The 21,422-nt window shown below is 44.8% G+C and overlaps 1 protein-coding gene across 1 annotated transcript in view; it reads right to left on the bottom strand.

Annotated features, from left to right (window-relative positions):
- Positions 1-13: 13 nt before the first annotated feature.
- The window catches only part of LOC124009677 (band 4.1-like protein 3), a 134,356-nt gene continuing 112,947 nt past the window's right edge, over positions 14-21,422 (bottom strand). The window contains exons 18-19 of the mRNA XM_046321728.1: positions 18,347-18,489; positions 14-315 (exon numbers count right to left, since the gene is read on the bottom strand). Of these exons, the coding sequence (XP_046177684.1) occupies positions 18,364-18,489 (126 nt within the window). The 3' untranslated portion in view covers positions 14-315; positions 18,347-18,363. The remainder of the gene's footprint in view (positions 316-18,346; positions 18,490-21,422) is intronic.

Below are 21,422 nucleotides of genomic sequence, written 5' to 3'. Positions count from 1 at the left end.
CCTCGCATTGACATCAATGGATGATTTTTTTTACAAAGTCCAAGTTAAGCACATGGATCGGGCCCCATTGAGAACAAAGCATAGAATTACAATCTATCATGCCATCATTGACTGGAATGGGGAGGCCCGTTCTATAGGTTATATTTCTACGGAGCAGAGTCCGTCTGTAGAACAACAGGCTGGCTCTATAGTCTCTACTGTAGTTATAACAGGCCCAGCAGGCGGGCACAGTAATGTAATGAGGTCCATCATGACGCTGGAGGAGGTTGGAGGGCGAGTCCTTCTACCAGGGGGGATATAGAGCTGCCCTTACTCCTAAAAACAGAGACAGAGAGAAACAGTCTCGGTTAGTACGTTCCCTCGCATTGGGAGCCACGTAGGAAACGGTACAGTATCGGAGGCAGATTAGGAGAGTCTGAGGCCATGGCAGAGCCATGCTGATGCTTTCTCTCGGTAAATTACCGCGAACATAACACAGTGCAGGATACTGGAATTGGAAAGAGGTCAGCTCATTTAAGGGCCAGTTTACCGGACATAGATGAATCCTGGACTAAAGCAAACATCTCTCTCTCTCTTTGAAAGTACATTTGGGGTCCAGTACTAGACTTAATCTGTGTCCAAGAAACCGATCCTTAATGTTTTGGAAATGTTAATGATGCTGACTGACAGACAGTAACAGTACGGGAATTACGCATGGCACGCAGGGCTGCCCTCACAGAGCTGAGGACAAGGACAAGGAGACCTCACAGAGCTGAGGACAAGACCATGGAGACCTCACAGAGCTGAGGACAAGGACATAGAGACCTCACAGAGCTGAGGACAAGGCCATAGAGACCTCACAGAGCTGAGGACAAGGCCATAGAGACCTCACAGAGCTGAGGACAAGGCCATAGAGACCTCACAGAGCTGAGGACAAGGCCATAGAGACCTCACAGAGCTGAGGACAAGGCCATGGAGACCTCACAGAGCTGAGGACAAGGCCATAGAGACCTCACAGAGCTGAGGACAAGGCCATGGAGACCTCACATAGCTGAGGACAAGGCCATGGAGACCTCACAGAGCTGAGGACAAGGCCATAGAGACCTCACATAGCTGAGGACAAGGCCATGGAGACCTCACAGAGCTGAGGACAAGGCCATGGAGACCTCACAGAGCTGAGGACAAGGACATGGAGACCTCACACAGCTGAGGACAAGGCCAAGGAGACCTCACAGAGCTGAGGACAAGGCCATAGAGACCTCACAGAGCTGAGGACAAGGACATGGAGACCTCACAGAGCTGAGGACAAGGCCATGGAGACCTCACAGAGCTGAGGACAAGGCCATGGAGACTTCACAGAGCTGAGGACAAGGCCATGGAGACCTCACAGAGCTGAGGACAAGGCCATGGAGACCTCACAGAGCTGAGGATAAGGCCATAGAGACCTCACAGAGCTGAGGACAAGGCCAAGCAGACCCCACAGAGCTGAGGACAAGGCCATGGAGACCTCACAGAGCTGAGGACAAGGCCATGGAGACCTCACATAGCTGAAGACAAGGACATGGAGACCTCACAGAGCTGAGGACAAGGCCATGGAGACCTCACAGAGCTGAGGACAAGGCCATAGAGACCTCACAGAGCTGAGGACAAGGCCATAGAGACCTCACAGAGCTGAGGACAAGGCCATAGAGACCTCACAGAGCTGAGGACAAGGCCATAGAGACCTCACAGAGCTGAGGACAAGGCCATAGAGACGTCACAGAGCTGAGGACAAGGCCATAGAGACCTCACAGAGCTGAGGACAAGGCCATAGAGACCTCACAGAGCTGAGGACAAGGCCATGGAGACCTCACAGAGCTGAGGACAAGGCCATGGAGACCTCACAGAGCTGAGGACAAGGCCATGGAGACCTCACAGAGCTGAGGACAAGGCCATAGAGACCTCACAGAGCTGAGGACAAGGCCAAGGAGACCTCACAGAGCTGAGGACAAGGCCATGGAGACCTCACAGAGCTGAAGACAAGGCCATGGAGACCTCACATAGCTGAAGACAAGGACATGGAGACCTCACAGAGCTGAGGACAAGGCCATGGAGACCTCACAGAGCTGAGGACAAGGCCATAGAGACCTCACAGAGCTGAGGACAAGGCCATAGAGACCTCACAGAGCTGAGGACAAGGCCATAGAGACCTCACAGAGCTGAGGACAAGGCCATAGAGACCTCACAGAGCTGAGGACAAGGCCATAGAGACCTCACAGAGCTGAGGACAAGGCCATAGAGACCTCACAGAGCTGAGGACAAGGACATGGAGACCTCACAGAGCTGAGGACAAGGCCATGGAGACCTCACAGAGCTGAGGACAAGGCCATGGAGACCTCACAGAGCTGAGGACAAGGGCATGGAGACCTCACAGAGCTGAGGACAAGGCCATGGAGACCTCACAGAGCTGAGGACAAGGCCATGGAGACCTCACAGAGCTGAGGACAAGGCCATAGAGACCTCACGTCACAGAGCTGAGGACAAGGCCATAGAGACCTCACATAGCTGAGGACAAGGCCATGGAGACCTCACAGAGCTGAGGACAAGGACATGGAGACCTCACAGAGCTGAGGACAAGGCCATAGAGACCTCACAGAGCTGAGGACAAGGCCATAGAGACCTCACAGAGCTGAGGACAAGGCCATAGAGACCTCACAGAGCTGAGGACAAGGCCATAGAGACCTCACAGAGCTGAGGACAAGGCCATAGATACGTCACAGAGCTGAGGACAAGGCCATAGAGACCTCACATAGCTGAGGACAAGGCCATGGAGACCTCACAGAGCTGAGGACAAGGACATGGAGACCTCACAGAGCTGAGGACAAGGCCATGGAGACCTCACAGAGCTGAGGACAAGGCCATAGAGACCTCACAGAGCTGAGGACAAGGACATGGAGACCTCACATAGCTGAGGACAAGGCCATAGAGACCTCACATAGCTGAGGACAAGGACATGGAGACCTCACATAGCTGAGGACAAGGCCATGGAGACCTCACAGAGCTGAGGACAAGGACATGGAGACCTCACAGAGCTGAGGACAAGGCCATGGTAACCTCACAGTCTCGTTATGAGTCATGCAAACCAGACACGCACGAACACAAACGTGAACACACACACACACACACACACACACACACACACACACACACACACACACACACACACACACACACACACACACACACACACACACACACACACACACACACACACACACACACACACACACACACACACACACACACACACAGGTTTATTATTTCATTCAGAAGCTAATGACCAGGGCCCATAGGATGCAGTGCACTACTTCTACCAGGGCCCATAGGCTGTAGTGCACTACTTGTGACCAGGGCCCATAGGATGCAGTGTACTACTTCTACCAGGGCCCATAGGATGCAGTGCACTACTTCTACCAGGGCCCATAGGATGCAGTGCACTACTTCTACCAGGGCCCATAGGCTGTAGTGCACTACTTGTGACCAGGGCCCATAGGATGCAGTGCACTACTTGTGACCAGGGCCCATAGGATGCAGTGCACTACTTGTGACCAGGGCCCATAGGATGCAGTGCACTACTTGTGACCAGGGCCCATAGGATGCAGTGCACTACTTCTACCAGGGCCCATAGGATGCAGTGCACTACTTGTGACCAGGGCCCATAGGATGCAGTGCACTACTTGTGACCAGGGCCCATAGGATGCAGTGCACTACTTCAACCAGGGCCAATAGGATGTAGTGCACTACTTCTACCAGGGCCCATCGGCTGTAGTGCACTACTTATGACCAGGGCCCATAGGATGTAGTGCACTACTTGTGACCAGGGCCCATAGGATGCAGTGCACTACTTGTGACCAGGGCCCATAGGATGCAGTGCACTACTTGTGACCAGGGCCCATAGGATGCAGTGCACTACTTCTACCAGGGCCCATAGGATGCAGTGCATTACTTGTGACCAGGGCCCATAGGATGCAGTGCACTACTTGTGACCAGGGCCCATAGGATGCAGTGCACTACTTATGACCAGGGCCCATAGGATGCAGTGCACTACTTGTGACCAGGGCCCATAGGATGCAGTGCACTACTTGTGACCAGGGCCCATAGGATGCAGTGCACTACTTCTACCAGGGCCATTAGGATGTAGTGCACTACTTCTACCAGGGCCCATAGGATGCAGTGCACTACTTCTACCAGGGCCCATAGGATGCAGTGCACTACTTGTGACCAGGGCCCATAGGATGCAGTGCACTACTTGTGACCAGGGCCCATAGGATGCAGTGCACTACTTCTACCAGGGCCCATAGGATGCAGTGCACTACTTCTACCAGGGCCCATAGGATGCAGTGCACTACTTGTGACCAGGGCCCATAGGATGTAGTGCACTACTTCTACCAGGGCCCATAGGATGCAGTGCACTACTTGTGACCAGGGCCCATAGGATGCAGTGCACCACTTGTGACCAGGGCCCATAGGATGCAGTGCACTACTTGTGACCAGGGCCCATAGGATGCAGTGCACTACTTGTGACCAGGGCCCATAGGATGCAGTGCACTACTTGTGACCAGGGCCCATAGGATGCAGTGCACTACTTGTGACCAGGGCCCATAGGATGCAGTGCACTACTTCAACCAGGGCCAATAGGATGTAGTGCACTACTTCTACCAGGGCCCATAGGCTGTAGTGCACTACTTATGACCAGGGCCCATAGGATGTAGTGCACTACTTGTGACCAGGGCCCATAGGATGCAGTGCACTACTTCAACCAGGGCCAATAGGATGTAGTGCACTACTTGTGACCAGGGCCCATAGGATGTAGTGCACTACTTATGACCAGGGCCCATAGGATGTAGTGCACTACTTATGACCAGGGCCCATAGGATGTAGTGCACTACTTATGACCAGGGCCCATAGGATGTAGTGCACTACTTATGACCAGGGCCCATAGGATGTAGTGCACTACTTCTACCAGGGCCATTAGGATGTAGTGCACTACTTCTACCAGGGCCCATAGGATGTAGTGCACTACTTCTACCAGGGCCCATAGGATGTAGTGCACTACTTCTACCAGGGCCATTAGGATGTAGTGCACTACTTCTACCAGGGCCCATAGGATGTAGTGCACTACTTCTACCAGGGCCCATAGGATGTAGTGCACTACTTCTACCAGGGCCCATAGGATGTAGTGCACTACTTCTACCATACATTTCCTGTGTGCATACATTTCCTGTGTGCATACATTTCCTGTGTGCATACATTTCCTGTGTGCATACATTTCCTCTGTGCATACATTTCCTCTGTGCATACATTTCCTCTGTGCATACATTTCCTCTGTGCATACATTGGCTGAGGGATTTCAATGCATTTGCCAGAGTCTGCAAGTGGCAAACTCAGCCGGGAAGGACAGCAGATGCATAGATTTGACGGCTAGATTGTACAGTGTCTTCACACAGTATTAGCACCCATTGTCTTTTGTTCCACATTTTTGTTGTGTTACAAAAGTGAGATTAAAATGGATTTAATTGTCACTTTTTTTTGTCAATGATTTACATGAAAAAAAAAACTCTGTAATGTCAAAGTGTAAGAAAAACAATTCTAACATTTGTAAAGAAAACTTAAATAAAATAAAGACTAATACACATTGATTAGATTAGTATTCAACCCCCTGAATCAATACGTGTTAGAGTCACCTTTGTCAGCGATTAACAGCTTGTTTGTCTTTCCTGTAAAGTCTCTAAGAGATTTGCACACCTGAAGGGGGGGGTCAGGCATGTCAAGAGGAGAGAGGGAGGATGTTATGTACATGTTAGAGTCACTTTTGGCAGCGGGGGGGGGGGTCAGGCATGTCACGAGGAGAGAGGGAGGGAGAGAGGGAGGGAGGGGAGGTTTATGTACATGTTAGAGTCACTTTTGGCAGCGAGGGGGGGGGGGTCAGGCATCAGGCATGTCACGAGGAGAGAGGGAGGGAGAGAGGGAGGGAGGGAGGTTATGTACATGTTAGAGTCACTTTTGGCAGCAGGCAGGGGGGGGGAGGGAGAGAGGGAGGGAGGGGAGGCATGTCACGAGGAGAGAGGGAGGGAGAGAGGGAGGGAGGTTATGTACATGTTAGAGTCACTTTTGGCAGCGAGGGGGGGGGCGGTCAGGCATGTCACGAGGAGAGAGGGAGGGAGGGAGGTTATGTACATGTTAGGTGGAGAGTGGAAGTCAGCGTGTGTGGCTATTGGCTATAAGGTAGCTGGAACTTAGTACTTAGCTAGAAGCTAGTACACTAGTTACATCACGTCTGTCACGTCATTAATAGATACATATCTGAATGGTATGTACAGTGCTTAGGGAGATCATATTCAGACCCCTTGACCTTTTCCACATGTTGTTACGTTACAGCCTTATTCTAAAATGGATGAAATCACCCCCCCCACCCTCCCCCCATCAGCAATCTACACACAATGCCACATAATTACAAAGCTAAAAAGGTTTTTTTTAGAAAAGTTGGCAAATGTATGAAAAAAAAGAACAAATGAAATAGCTTATTTAAATTAGTCAAATTAAATCAAATCAAAAAAGCCCTTCGTACATCAGCTGATATCTCAAAGTGCTGTACAGAAACCCAGCCTAAAACCCCAAACAGCAAGCAATGCAGGTGTAGAAGCACGGTGGCTAGGAAAAACTCCCTAGAAAGGCCAAAACCTAGGAAGAAACCTAGAGAGGAACCAGGCTCTGAGGGGTGGCCTGTCCTCTTCTGTATTCAGACCCTTTGCTATGAGACTTGAAATTGAGTTCAGGTGCATCCTGTTTCCATTGATCATCCTTAAGATGTTTCTACAACTTGATTGGAGTCCACCTGTGGTAAATTCAATTGATTGGACATGATTTGTAAAAGCATACACCTGTCTATATAAGGTCCCACAGTTGACAGTGCATGTCAGAGCAAAAACCAAGCCATGAGGTCGAAGAAATTGTCCGTAGAGCTCAGAGACAGGATTGTGTCGAGGCACAGATCTGGGAAAGGGTACCAAAAATATTCTGCAGCATTGAAGGTCCCCAAGAACACAGTGGCCTCCATCATTCTGAAATGGAAGAAGTTTAGAACCACCAAGACTCTTCTTAGAGCTGGCCACCCGGACAAACTGAGCAATCGGGGGAGAAGGGCATTGGTCAGAGAGGTGACCAAAAACCCTATGGTCACTCTGACAGAGCTCCTGTCCTTGAGTGGCCCAGCCTGAGCCCGGCCTTGAACCCGATCGAACATCTCTGGAGAGATGAAGAGAGAAACTCCCCAAATACAGGTTTACCAAGCTTGTAGCGTCACACCCAAGAAGACTTGAGGCTGTAATCGCTGCCAAAGGTGCTTCAACAAAGTACTGAGTAAAGGGTCTGAATATTTATGTAAATGTGATTATTATGACTAAAAGGATCTAATTATGAATGTCATATTTTAGTTCTTTTTTTTGTAACACATTGCAAAAAATTCTAAAAACCTGCTTTTGCTTTGTCATTATGGGGTATTGTGTGTAGATTGATGAGGAAAAACTGTATGTCTGTTGTCACTATTAGAAAGAGAGAGAAAGTGTTTGGGAACTTAACAATCTTCAGCATTCAATCGATTATATTTGAAATCCTCATCCATTTATATTAAACAGATCTATAAGAAAGAGAGAAAGAAAGTGAGACATAACCGAGCTCGAGCTGTTTTGCAAGGAGGAATGGGAAAAAATGTCAGTCTCTCGATGTGCAAAACTGATAGAGACTTACCCCAAGCGACTTACAGCTGTAATCGCAGCAAAAGGTGGCGCTACAAAGTATTAACTTAAGGGGGCTGAATAATTTTGCACGCCCAATTTTGCAGTTTTTGATTTGTTAAAAAAGTTTGAAATATCCAATAAATGTCGTTCCACTTCATGATTGTGTCCCACTTGTTGTTGATTCTTCACAAAAAAATACAGTTTTATATCTTTATGTTTGAAGCCTGAAATGTGGCAAAAGGTCGCAAAGTTCAAGGGGGCCGAATACTTTCGCAAGGCACTGTATGTAGAAAGAGAAATAAAGAGAGAGATGCAGAAAGAGAGAGACAGAGAGATTCAGAAAGAGAGGGACAGAGAGATGGAGAAAGATAAATAAAGAGAGAGAAAGACAGAGAAAGACAGAGAGGGACAGCGAGACAGAGAGACAGCGAGAGAGAGAGACAGCGAGAGAGAGAGACAGAGACCTGATCAGGGTAAATATCTCCTGCTTATCTGGTGATGACAATCCTCTGGTTTCAGAGATCCCTCCATTAACCGTCTGGTAGCAAAAAGGGTGAGTAAGGAATATAAAGTATATTGTTATGTACTCTAGAAAGTCTGACAGCAGATTTAACAAATGGGTTATGGTTAGTATTATAGGTGTGGTACTGGACAGATGGGTTAGTATTATAGGTGTGGTACTAGACAGATGGGTTATGGTTAGTATTATAGGTGTGGTACTGGACAGATGGGTTATGGTTAGTATTATAGGTGTGGTACTGGACAGATGGGTTATGGTTAGTATTATAGGTGTGGTACTGGACAGATGGGTTATGGTTAGTATTATAGGTGTGGTACTGGACAGATGGGTTATGGTTAGTATTATAGGTGTGGTACTAGACAGATGGGTTATGGTTAGTATTATAGGTGTGGTACTAGACAGATGGGTTATGGTTAGTATTATAGGTGTGGTACTAGACAGATGGGTTAGTATTATAGGTGTGGTACTAGACATATGGGTTAGTATTATAGGTGTGGTACTAGACAGATGGGTTATGGTTAGTATTATAGGTGTGGTACTAGACAGATGGGTTATGGTTAGTATTATAGGTGTGGTACTGGACAGATGGGTTATGGTTAGTATTATAGGTGTGGTACTAGACAGATGGGTTATGGTTAGTATTATAGGTGTGGTACTAGACAGATGGGTTATGGTTAGTATTATAGGTGTGGTACTAGACAGATGGGTTATGGTTAGTATTATAGGTGTGGTACTAGACAGATGGGTTAGTATTATAGGTGTGGTACTAGACAGATGGGTTAGTAGTATAGGTGTGGTACTAGACAGATGGGTTAGTAGTATAGGTGTGGTACTGGACAGATGGGTTAGTAGTATAGGTGTGGTACTGGACAGATGGGTTAGTATTATAGGTGTGGTACTGGACAGATGGGTTATGGTTAGTATTATAGGTGTGGTACTAGACAGATGGGTTAGTATTATAGGTGTGGTACTGGACAGATGGGTTATGGTTAGTATTATAGGTGTGGTACTAGACAGATGGGTTATGGTTAGTATTATAGGTGTGGTACTAGACAGATGGGTTATGGTTAGTATTATAGGTGTGGTACTAGACAGATGGGTTAGTATTATAGGTGTGGTACTAGACAGATGGGTTATGGTTAGTATTATAGGTGTGGTACTAGACAGATGGGTTATGGTTAGTAGTATAGGTGTGGTACTAGACAGATGGGTTATGGTTAGTATTATAGGTGTGGTACTGGACAGATGGGTTATGGTTAGTATTATAGGTGTGGTACTAGACAGATGGGTTATGGTTAGTATTATAGGTGTGGTACTAGACAGATGGGTTAGTATTATAGGTGTGGTACTAGACAGATGGGTTATGGTTAGTATTATAGGTGTGGTACTAGACAGATGGGTTATGGTTAGTATTATAGGTGTGGTACTAGACAGATGGGTTAGTATTATAGGTGTGGTACTAGACAGATGGGTTATGGTTAGTATTATAGGTGGGTTATGGTACTAGACAGATGGGTTATGGTTAGTATTATAGGTGTGGTACTAGACAGATGGGTTAGTATTATAGGTGTGGTACTAGACAGATGGGTTATGGTTAGTATTATAGGTGTGGTACTAGACAGATGGGTTATTATTATAGGTGTGGTACTAGACAGATGGGTTATGGTTAGTATTATAGGTGTGGTACTAGACAGATGGGTTATGGTTAGTATTATAGGTGTGGTACTAGACAGATGGGTTAGTATTATAGGTGTGGTACTAGACAGATGGGTTATGGTTAGTATTATAGGTGTGGTACTAGACAGATGGGTTATGGTTAGTATTATAGGTGTGGTACTAGACAGATGGGTTATGGTTAGTATTATAGGTGTGGTACTAGACAGATGGGTTATGGTTAGTATTATAGGTGTGGTACTAGACAGATGGGTTATGGTTAGTATTATAGGTGTGGTACTAGACAGATGGGTTATGGTTAGTATTATAGGTGTGGTACTAGACAGATGGGTTAGTATTATAGGTGTGGTACTGGACAGATGGGTTATGGTTAGTATTATAGGTGTGGTACTAGACAGATGGGTTATGGTTAGTATTATAGGTGTGGTACTAGACAGATGGGTTATGGTTAGTATTATAGGTGTGGTACTAGACAGATGGGTTAGTAGTATAGGTGTGGTACTAGACAGATGGGTTAGTATTATAGGTGTGGTACTAGACAGATGGGTTAGTAGTATAGGTGTGGTACTAGACAGATGGGTTATGGTTAGTATTATAGGTGTGGTACTAGACAGATGGGTTAGTATTATAGGTGTGGTACTAGACAGATGGGTTATGGTTAGTATTATAGGTGTGGTACTAGACAGATGGGTTAGTATTATAGGTGTGGTACTAGACAGATGGGTTAGTAGTATAGGTGTGGTACTAGACAGATGGGTTAGTATTATAGGTGTGGTACTAGACAGATGGGTTAGTAGTATAGGTGTGGTACTAGACAGATGGGTTATGGTTAGTATTATAGGTGTGGTACTAGACAGATGGGTTAGTAGGTGTGGTACTAGACAGTGGGTTATAGTATTATAGGTACTAGACAGATGGGTTAGTAGTTATAGGTGTGGTACTAGACAGATGGGTTAGTATTATAGGTGTGGTACTAGACAGATATTATAGGTGTGGTACTAGACAGATGGGTTAGTAGTATTATAGGTGTGGTACTAGACAGATGGGTTATGGTTAGTATTATAGGTGTGGTACTAGACAGATGGGTTATGTATTATAGGTGTGGTACTAGACAGATGGGTTATGGTTAGTATTATAGGTGTGGTACTAGACAGATGGGTTATGTATTATAGGTGTGGTACTAGACAGATGGGTTATGGTTAGTATTATAGGTGTGGTACTAGACAGATGGGTTATGGTTAGTATTATAGGTGTGGTACTAGACAGATGGGTTATGGTTAGTATTATAGGTGTGGTACTAGACAGATGGGTTATGGTTAGTATTATAGGTGTGGTACTAGACAGATGGGTTAGTTATTATAGGTGTGGTACTAGACAGATGGGTTATGGTTAGTATTATAGGTGTGGTACTAGACAGATGGGTTATGGTTAGTATTATAGGTGTGGTACTAGACAGATGGGTTATGTTATAGGTGTGGTACTAGACAGATTATAGGTGTGGTACTAGACAGATGGGTTATGGTTACTAGTATTATAGGTGTGGTACTAGACAGATGGGTTATTAGTATTATACAGATGTGTGGTGTGGTACTAGACAGATGGGTTATGGTTAGTATAGACAGATGGGTTATGGTTATATTATAGGTGTGGTACTAGACAGATGGGTTATGGTTAGTATTATAGGTGTGGTACTAGACAGATGGGTTAGTAGTTATAGGTGTGGTACTAGACAGATGGGTTATGGTTAGTATTATAGGTGTGGTACTAGACAGATGGGTTATGGTTAGTATTATAGGTGTGGTACTAGACAGATGGGTTATGGTTAGTATAGGTGTGGTACTAGACAGATGGGTTATGGTTAGTATTATAGGTGTGGTACTAGACAGATGGGTTATGGTTAGTATTATAGGTGTGGTACTAGACAGATGGGTTATGGTTAGTATTATAGGTGTGGTACTAGACAGATGGGTTAGTATTATAGGTGTGGTACTAGACAGATGGGTTATAGTAGTATTATAGGTGTGGTACTAGACAGATGGGTTAGTGTTATAGGTGTGGTACAGATGGGTTAGTATTATAGGTGTGGTACTAGACAGATGGGTTATGGTTAGTATTATAGGTGTGGTACTAGACAGATGGGTTAGTAGTATAGGTGTGGTACTAGACAGATGGGTTAGTATTATAGGTGTGGTACTAGACAGATGGGTTAGTTTAGTATATAGGTGTGGTACTAGACAGATGGGTTATGGTTAGTATTATAGGTGTGGTACTAGACAGATGGGTTAGTATTATAGGTGTGGTACTAGACAGATGGGTTATGGTTAGTATTATAGGTGTGGTACTAGACAGATGGGTTAGTATTATAGGTGTGGTACTAGACAGATGGGTTAGTATTATAGGTGTGGTACTAGACAGATGGGTTATGTATATTATAGGTGTGGTACTAGACAGATGGGTTAGTAGTATAGGTGTGGTACTAGACAGATGGGTTATGGTTAGTATTATAGGTGTGGTACTAGACAGATGGGTTAGTATTATAGGTGTGGTACTAGACAGATGGATGGGTTATGGTTAGTATTATAGGTGTGGTACTAGACAGATGGGTTAGTAGTATTATAGGTGTGGTACTAGACAGATGGGTTATGGTTAGTATAGGTGTGGTACTAGAGATGTTATGTGGTACTAGACAGATGGGTTAGTATTATAGGTGTGGTACTAGACAGATGGGTTATGGTTAGTATTATAGGTGTGGTACTAGACAGATGGGTTAGGTTACTAGACAGATGGGTTAGTATTATAGGTGTGGTACTAGACAGATGGGTTATGGTTAGTATTATAGGTGTGGTACTAGACAGATGGGTTAGTAGTATAGGTGTGGTACTAGACAGATGGGTTATGGTTAGTATTATAGGTGTGGTACTAGACAGATGGGTTATGGTTAGTATTATAGGTGTGGTACTAGACAGATGGGTTATGGTTAGTATATAGGTGTGGTACTAGACAGATGGGTTACTAGACAGATGGGTTATGGTTAGTATTATAGGTGTGGTACTAGACAGATGGGTTAGTATTATAGGTGTGGTACTAGACAGATGGGTTATGGTTAGTATTATAGGTGTGGTACTTAGTATTATAGGTGTGGTACTGGACAGATGGGTTAGTATTATAGGTGTGGTACTAGACAGATGGGTTAGTAGTATATAGGTGTGGTACTAGACAGATGGGTTATGGTTAGTATTATAGGTGTGGTACTAGACAGATGGGTTAGTATTATAGGTGTGGTACTAGACAGATGGGTTATTATAGTAGACAGATGGGTATAGGTGTGGTACTAGACAGATGGGTTACTAGACAGATGGGTTAGTATTATAGGTGTGGTACTAGACAGATGGGTTATGGTTAGTATTATAGGTGTGGTACTAGACAGATGGGTTATGGTTAGTATTATAGGTGTGGTACTAGACAGATGGGTTATGGTTAGTATTATAGGTGTGGTACTAGACAGATGGGTTATGGTTAGTATTATAGGTGTGGTACTAGACAGATGGGTTATTATAGGTAGTATAGGTGTGGTACTAGACAGATGGGTTATGGTTAGTATTATAGGTGTGGTACTAGACAGATGGGTTAGTAGTATAGGTGTGGTACTAGACAGATGGGTTATGGTTAGTATTATAGGTGTGGTACTAGACAGATGGGTTATGGTTAGTATTATAGGTGTGGTACTAGACAGATGGGTTATGGTTAGTATTATAGGTGTGGTACTAGACAGATGGGTTAGTAGTTTATAGGTGTGGTACTAGACAGATGGGTTATGGTTAGTATTATAGGTGTGGTACTAGACAGATGGGTTATGTTAGTATTATAGGTGTGGTACTAGACAGATGGGTTATGGTTAGTATTATAGGTGTGGTACTAGACAGATGGGTTATGGTTAGTATTATAGGTGTGGTACTAGACAGATGGGTTAGTATTATAGGTGTGGTACTAGACAGATGGGTTATTAGTATTATAGGTTGGTACTAGACAGATGGGTTATTATAGGTGTGGTACTAGACAGATGGGTTATGGTTAGTATTATAGGTGTGGTACTAGACAGATGGGTTATGGTTAGTATTATAGGTGTGGTACTAGACAGATGGGTTATGGTTATATTATAGGTGTGGTACTAGACAGATGGGTTATGGTTAGTATTATAGGTGTGGTACTAGACAGATGGGTTATGTTAGTATTATAGGTGTGGTACTAGACAGATGGGTTATGGTTAGTATTATAGGTGTGGTACTAGACAGATGGGTTAGGTGTACTAGACAGATGGGTTATATAGGTGTGGTACTAGACAGATGGGTTATGGTTAGTATTATAGGTGTGGTACTAGACAGATGGGTTATGGTTGGTAGTATTATATTATAGGTGTGGTACTAGACAGATGGGTTATGGTTAGTATTATAGGTGTGGTACTAGACAGATGGGTTATGGTTAGTATTATAGGTGTGGTACTAGACAGATGGGTTATGGTGTGGTACTAGACAGATGGGTTAGTATTATAGGTGTGGTACTAGACAGATGGGTTATGGTTAGTATTATAGGTGTGGTACTAGACAGATGGGTTATGGTTAGTATTATAGGTGTGGTACTAGACAGATGGGTTATGGTTAGTATTATAGGTGTGGTACTAGACAGATGGGTTATGGTTAGTATTATAGGGTGTGGTACTAGACAGATGGGTTATGGTTAGTATTATAGGTGTGGTACTAGACAGATGGGTTATGGTTAGTATTATAGGTGTGGTACTAGACAGATGGGTTATGGTTAGTATTATAGGTGTGGTACTAGACAGATGGGTTATGGTTAGTATTATAGGTGTGGTACTAGACAGATGGGTTATGGTTAGTATTATAGGTGTGGTACTAGACAGATGGGTTATGGTTAGTATTATAGGTGTGGTACTAGACAGATGGGTTATGGTTAGTATTATAGGTGTGGTACTAGACAGATGGGTTATGTATTATAGTTACTAGACAGATATTTATATTATAGGTGTGGTACTAGACAGATGGGTTATGGTTAGTATTATAGGTGTGGTACTAGACAGATGGGTTATGGTTAGTATTATAGGTGTGGTACTAGACAGATGGGTTACTAGGATGGGTTAGTATTATAGGTGTGGTACTAGACAGATGGGTTATGGTTAGTATTATAGGTGTGGTACTAGACAGATGGGTTATGGTTAGTATTATAGGTGTGGTACTAGACAGATGGGTTAGTATTATAGGTGTGGTACTAGACAGATGGGTTATGGTTAGTATTATAGGTGTGGTACTAGACAGATGGGTTATGGTTAGTATTATAGGTGTGGTACTAGACAGATGGGTTATGGTTAGTATTATAGGTGTGGTACTAGACAGATGGGTTAGTATTATAGGTGTGGTACTAGACAGATGGGTTATGGTTAGTATTATAGGTGTGGTACTAGACAGATGGGTTATGGTTAGTATTATAGGTGTGGTACTAGACAGATGGGTTATGGTTAGTATTATAGGTGTGGTACTAGACAGATGGGTTATGGTTAGTATTATAGGTGTGGTACTAGACAGATGGGTTATGGTTAGTATTATAGGTGTGGTACTAGACAGATGGGTTAGTATTATAGGTGTGGTACTAGACAGATGGGTTATGGTTAGTATTATAGGTGTGGTACTAGACAGATGGGTTATGGTGGTACTAGACAGATATTTAGTATTATAGGTGTGGTACTAGACAGATGGGTTAGTATTATAGGTGTGGTACTAGACAGATGGGTTATGGTACTAGACAGATATATATAGGTGTGGTACTAGACAGATGGGTTAGTATTATAGGTGTGGTACTAGACAGATGGGTTATGGTTAGTATTATAGGTGTGGTACTAGACAGATGGGTTAGTATTATAGGTGTGGTACTAGACAGATGGGTTATGGTTAGTATTATAGGTGTGGTACTGGACAGATGGGTTAGTATTATAGGTGTGGTACTAGACAGATGGGTTATGGTTAGTATTATAGGTGTGGTACTAGACAGATGGGTTATGGTTAGTATTATAGGTGTGGTACTAGACAGATGGGTTATGGTTAGTATTATAGGTGTGGTACTAGACAGATGGGTTATGGTTAGTATTATAGGTGTGGTACTAGACAGATGGGTTAGTATTATAGGTGTGGTACTAGACAGATGGGTTATGGTTAGTATTATAGGTGTGGTACTAGACAGATGGGTTATAGGTTACTAGTATTATAGGTGTGGTACTAGACAGATGGGTTATGGTTAGTATTATAGGTGTGGTACTAGACAGATGGGTTAGTATTATAGGTGTGGTACTAGACAGATGGGTTATGGTTAGTATTATAGGTGTGGTACTAGACAGATGGGTTAGGTTAGTATTATAGGTGTGGTACTAGACAGATGGGTTATGGTTAGTATTATAGGTGTGGTACTAGACAGATGGGTTATGGTTAGACAGATATTATAGGTGTGGTACTAGACAGATGGGTTAGTATTATAGGTGTGGTACTAGACAGATGGGTTATGGTTAGTATTATAGGTGTGGTACTAGACAGATGGGTTAGTATTATAGGTGTGGTACTAGACAGATGGGTTATGGTTAGTATTATAGGTGTGGTACTAGACAGATGGGTTATGGTTAGTATTATAGGTGTGGTACTAGACAGATGGGTTATGGTTAGTATTATAGGTGTGGTACTAGACAGATGGGTTAGTATTATAGGTGTGGTACTAGACAGATGGGTTATGGTTAGTATTATAGGTGTGGTACTAGACAGATGGGTTATTATAGGTGTGGTACTAGACAGATGGGTTATATTATAGGTGTGGTACTAGACAGATGGGTTATGGTTAGTATTATAGGTGTGGTACTAGACAGATGGGTTAGTATTATAGGTGTGGTACTAGACAGATGGGTTATGGTTAGTATTATAGGTGTGGTACTAGACAGATGGGTTATGGTTAGTATTATAGGTGTGGTACTAGACAGATGGGTTATGGTTAGTATTATAGGTGTGGTACTAGACAGATGGGTTATGGTTAGTATTATAGGTGTGGTACTAGACAGATGGGTTATGGTTAGTATTATAGGTGTGGTACTAGACAGATGGGTTATGGTTAGTATTATAGGTGTGGTACTAGACAGATGGGTTAGACAGATGGGTTATGGTTAGTATTATAGGTGTGGTACTAGACAGATGGGTTATGGTTAGTATTATAGGTGTGGTACTAGACAGATGGGTTATGGTTAGTATTATAGGTGTGGTACTAGACAGATGGGTTATGGTTAGTATTATAGGTGTGGTACTAGACAGATGGGTTAGTATTATAGGTGTGGTACTAGACAGATGGGTTATGGTTAGTATTATAGGTGTGGTACTGGACAGATGGGTTAGTATTATAGGTGTGGTACTAGACAGATGGGTTATGGTTAGTATTATAGGTGTGGTACTAGACAGATGGGTTATGGTTAGTATTATAGGTGTGGTACTAGACAGATGGGTTATGGTTAGTATTATAGGTGTGGTACTAGACAGATGGGTTAGTATTATAGGTGTGGTACTAGACAGATGGGTTATGGTTAGTATTATAGGTGTGGTACTAGACAGATGGGTTATGGTTAGTATTATAGGTGTGGTACTAGACAGATGGGTTATGGTTAGTATTATAGGTGTGGTACTAGACAGATGGGTTATGGTTAGTATTATAGGTGTGGTACTAGACAGATGGGTTATGGTTAGTATTATAGGTGTGGTACTAGACAGATGGGTTATGGTTAGTATTATAGGTGTGGTACTAGACAGATGGGTTATGGTTAGTATTATAGGTTGGTACTAGACAGATGGGTTATTATAGGTGTGGTACTAGACAGATGGGTTATGGTTAGTATTATAGGTGTGGTACTAGACAGATGGGTTAGTATTATAGGTGTGGTACTAGACAGATGGGTTATGGTTAGTATTATAGGTGTGGTACTAGACAGATGGGTTATGGTTAGTATTATAGGTGTGGTACTAGACAGATGGGTTATGGTTAGTAGTATAGGTGTGGTACTAGACAGATGGGTTAGTAGTATAGGTGTGGTACTAGACAGATGGGTTATGGTTAGTATTACTATTTATTTATTCTAAAAAGGAGAGTAGAATTCTAGCGAGGTCAAAAGGGTCAGCTAATGAAATGACCCCTGACCTTAGCGTTGTGTGTGGTTGCCGTGGTTCCGTTGGATTCCGAGGTGATAGTCTGAGCGCTCATCAGAACACCGGGGATAGCGCGTCACCGTTGGTGTCACCCTGTCAGAAGTCACGTGACTCAAATGAGTTTTTATTAGGCACCCAACAGAAGTGAATGGAAAGACTACCTGAACCAAGTAGAAACTCAGCGTTGCTTTCCTTTTCTCTTCTTCTGCCCAAATGAACACACCTCTGAAGACTCATAGGTTTTCGTCTCTGTGTGGACAACAGGAACCTCCTTGGTGGTCGACTCCTCTTCTGGCTCGGGTTTCTGAGAAGAAATAAATAAAAACTGCAAAACTTCACCATTAATAGGTATTTTGAATATGTAATTTAGGAACTCATATGTGTCCTGTTAATTAACTGTAAAATAATTACAACAGCTTTGTCCTAGAAAAAAATGTAAACCCCTAAGTGAACACAAACAAACATCAAAATAAACAATGAAATAGGGTCCATGCTGGAATGGAAAACCCAAGACACTATAAACAAAACAGAAATTTGCTTCAGGAATAAAATGCATTTACATTTACAGACCGTATTGAGAGCAAGACAATTAAATAATATCAGAAATGGACATGCACTGCATTCGGAAAATATTCAGACTCATTCACTTTGTCCACATTTTCTTACGTTACAGCCTTATTCTAAAATTGATTAAATTGTAAAAAAAGTCAATCTACACACAAAACCCCATAATGACACAACAAAAACAGGTTTTTAAGACATTTTTGTAAATGTATTAAAAATAAAAAACAGAAATACCTTATTTACATAAGTATCAGGTATCAAGGTAAGACCCAGATGCAGACTGTGTTGAAGCAACAATGTTTATTACAGCAACAGGGGCAAAGGTACAGGACGGCAGAGGTCAGTAATCCAGAAGTGGGGTAAAGGTTCAGGATGGCAGGCAGGCTCAGGGTCAGGTCAGGCAGAGGTCGGTAATCCAGAAGTGGGGAAAAGGTTCAGGACGGCAGGCAGGCTCAGGGTCAGGGACAGGCAGAGTGGTCAGGTGGGCGGGTACAGAGTCAAGACAGGCAAAGGTCAAAAACGAGGATGAGAAAAGAGGGACTGGGGAAAAGCAGGAGCTGTCAGAAAAACACTAGCTGCCTTGACAAACAAGACAGTTGGGGAAGATGGGCAACACTTGGAGGGGGACGGAGACAATCACAAAGACAGGCGAAACAGATCAGGTAGTGACAGTACCCCTCCACCACCTCTAGGGGGCGCCACCTGGCGTCCTAACTGGGCACATACCTGGTTGACCGGGGTGTCGGCAGTGGAAGTCAGCGATGAGGGCTGGGTCCAGGATGTCTCTAGCGGGGACCCAGCACCTCTCCTCCGGGCCACAACCCTCCCAGTCAACCAGGTACTGGAAACCCTCTGGCCGAACCCTCAGGTTAAGCCGGATGGCCATCGACGACACGGGGAGCAGGGGTGGGCCTGGAAATAGAAGACAAAGGGCTGTGAGACATGGGCTTAATTCTAGACACACGGATTGACAAATGCGGACACGTCAGGGACCATAGTAGGCCACCAAAAGCGCTGTCACACAAAGGCCAGGGTCCAATGGGCACTCAGGTGGCAGGCCAGCCTGGAGGAGTGGGCCCACTCCAGGACTGCGGAGCGGACGGTGTCAGGATCGAACATCTGGTCGCCCCCCTCCCCCCGCCCGGGATTCAGCTGGGAACACAATGCCTCACGGACCTGCTTCCCCACTCCCCAGCTGAGTGCCGTCGCCATGCATGAAGTGGGATGGGATGGTCTCGGGTTCCGGGGTAGTAGTCGTGGGGCTATAGCGTCGGGACAGTGTATCCGGCTTGACATTCTTGGATCCCGGCCGGTATGAGAGGGAGAAGTTGAACAGTGTGAACAGCAAGGCCCATCTGGCTAGCCTGGAGTTGAGGCTTGCCTGGAGTGGTGTGGAGATACGCTTCTTGTGGTCAGTCAACACGATGAACGGATGTTCCGTGCCTCCAATCCTCCAACGCCATCTTCACCGCGAGAAGCTCACAATACCCCACATCGTAGTTCCTTTCCGTGTCGTTGAGGCGATGGAAGAAGAAGGCGCAGGGATGTAGCTTGAGGTCAATGGCAGAACACTGGGACAAGACAACCCCCACTCCGACATCTGAAGCATCGGACTCCACCACAAACTGACGGGAAGGGTCCGGATGAATCAAGATGGGAGCTGTGGTGAAGCGATGTTTGAGGTCCCGGAACGCCCAGTCAGCAGCTGGAGACCATGTGAACGGAACCTTGGGTGAGGTGAGTGCTGATAGGGAGGAAGCCAGGATGCTGTAACCCCGGATAAAGCAATGATAGAAGTTGGCTAACCCCAGGAAACGTTGCAACTGCACCCTGGATGTAGGCTGAGGCCAATCCCATCACTGCTCTCACCTTCCCGGGATCCATCTGGACACTCCCAGCAGAGATGATGTAACCCAGAAAAGTTATTGAGGGGAGCGGGAGAAGACGAGGATGTCATCAATGTAGACGAAGATGAACCGGTTCAACATTTCACGGAGAATACTATTCACCAGAGCCTGGAACACAGCAGGGGCATTGGTGAGTTCAAAGGACATGACCAGATACTCATAGTGGCCACTGGCTGTGTTGAAGGCGGTCTTCCACTCATCCCCTTCTGGTATCTGCACCAGGTGGTAGGCGTTCCGTAAATCCAGCTTGGGAAAACACAGTGGCCACCTGGAGCAGCTCGAAGATCGAGGAGATGAGTGGTAGTGGGTAACGGTTCTTAACTGTAATGTCATTGAGTGCCTACTAGTCAATGCACGGGCGCAGGGTCTTGTCCTTTTTATCCACGAAGAAGAACCCTGCGCCGGCGGGAGAGGAAGAGGGACGGATAAATCCAGCAGCTAGGGAGTCCCCAATGTAGGTCTCCAGCAGTATACCACCCTGCATACCACCGCTGGCTTGCTTCTGAAGCTAAGCAGGGTTGGTCCTGGTCAGTTCCTGGATGGGAGACCAGATGCTGCTGGAAGTGGTGTTGGAGGGCCAGTAGGAGGCACTCTTTCCTCTGGTCTAAAAAAATATCCCAATGCCCCTTCCCTGTGTAGGGTGCCGTCTTTCGGATGGGACTTTAAACGGGTGTCCTGACTCTCTGAGGTCATTAAAGATCCCATGGCACTTATCGTAAGAGTAGGGGTGTGAACCCCGATGTCCTGGCTAAATTCTCAATCTGGC

Source organism: Oncorhynchus gorbuscha, linkage group LG22 (genome assembly GCF_021184085.1).
Source record: "Oncorhynchus gorbuscha isolate QuinsamMale2020 ecotype Even-year linkage group LG22, OgorEven_v1.0, whole genome shotgun sequence".
In the NCBI taxonomy this organism is placed as follows: Eukaryota; Metazoa; Chordata; class Actinopteri; order Salmoniformes; family Salmonidae; genus Oncorhynchus; species Oncorhynchus gorbuscha.
Note: the sequence above shows the minus strand (reverse complement) of the source record. Positions and strands in the feature narration are given on the sequence as shown.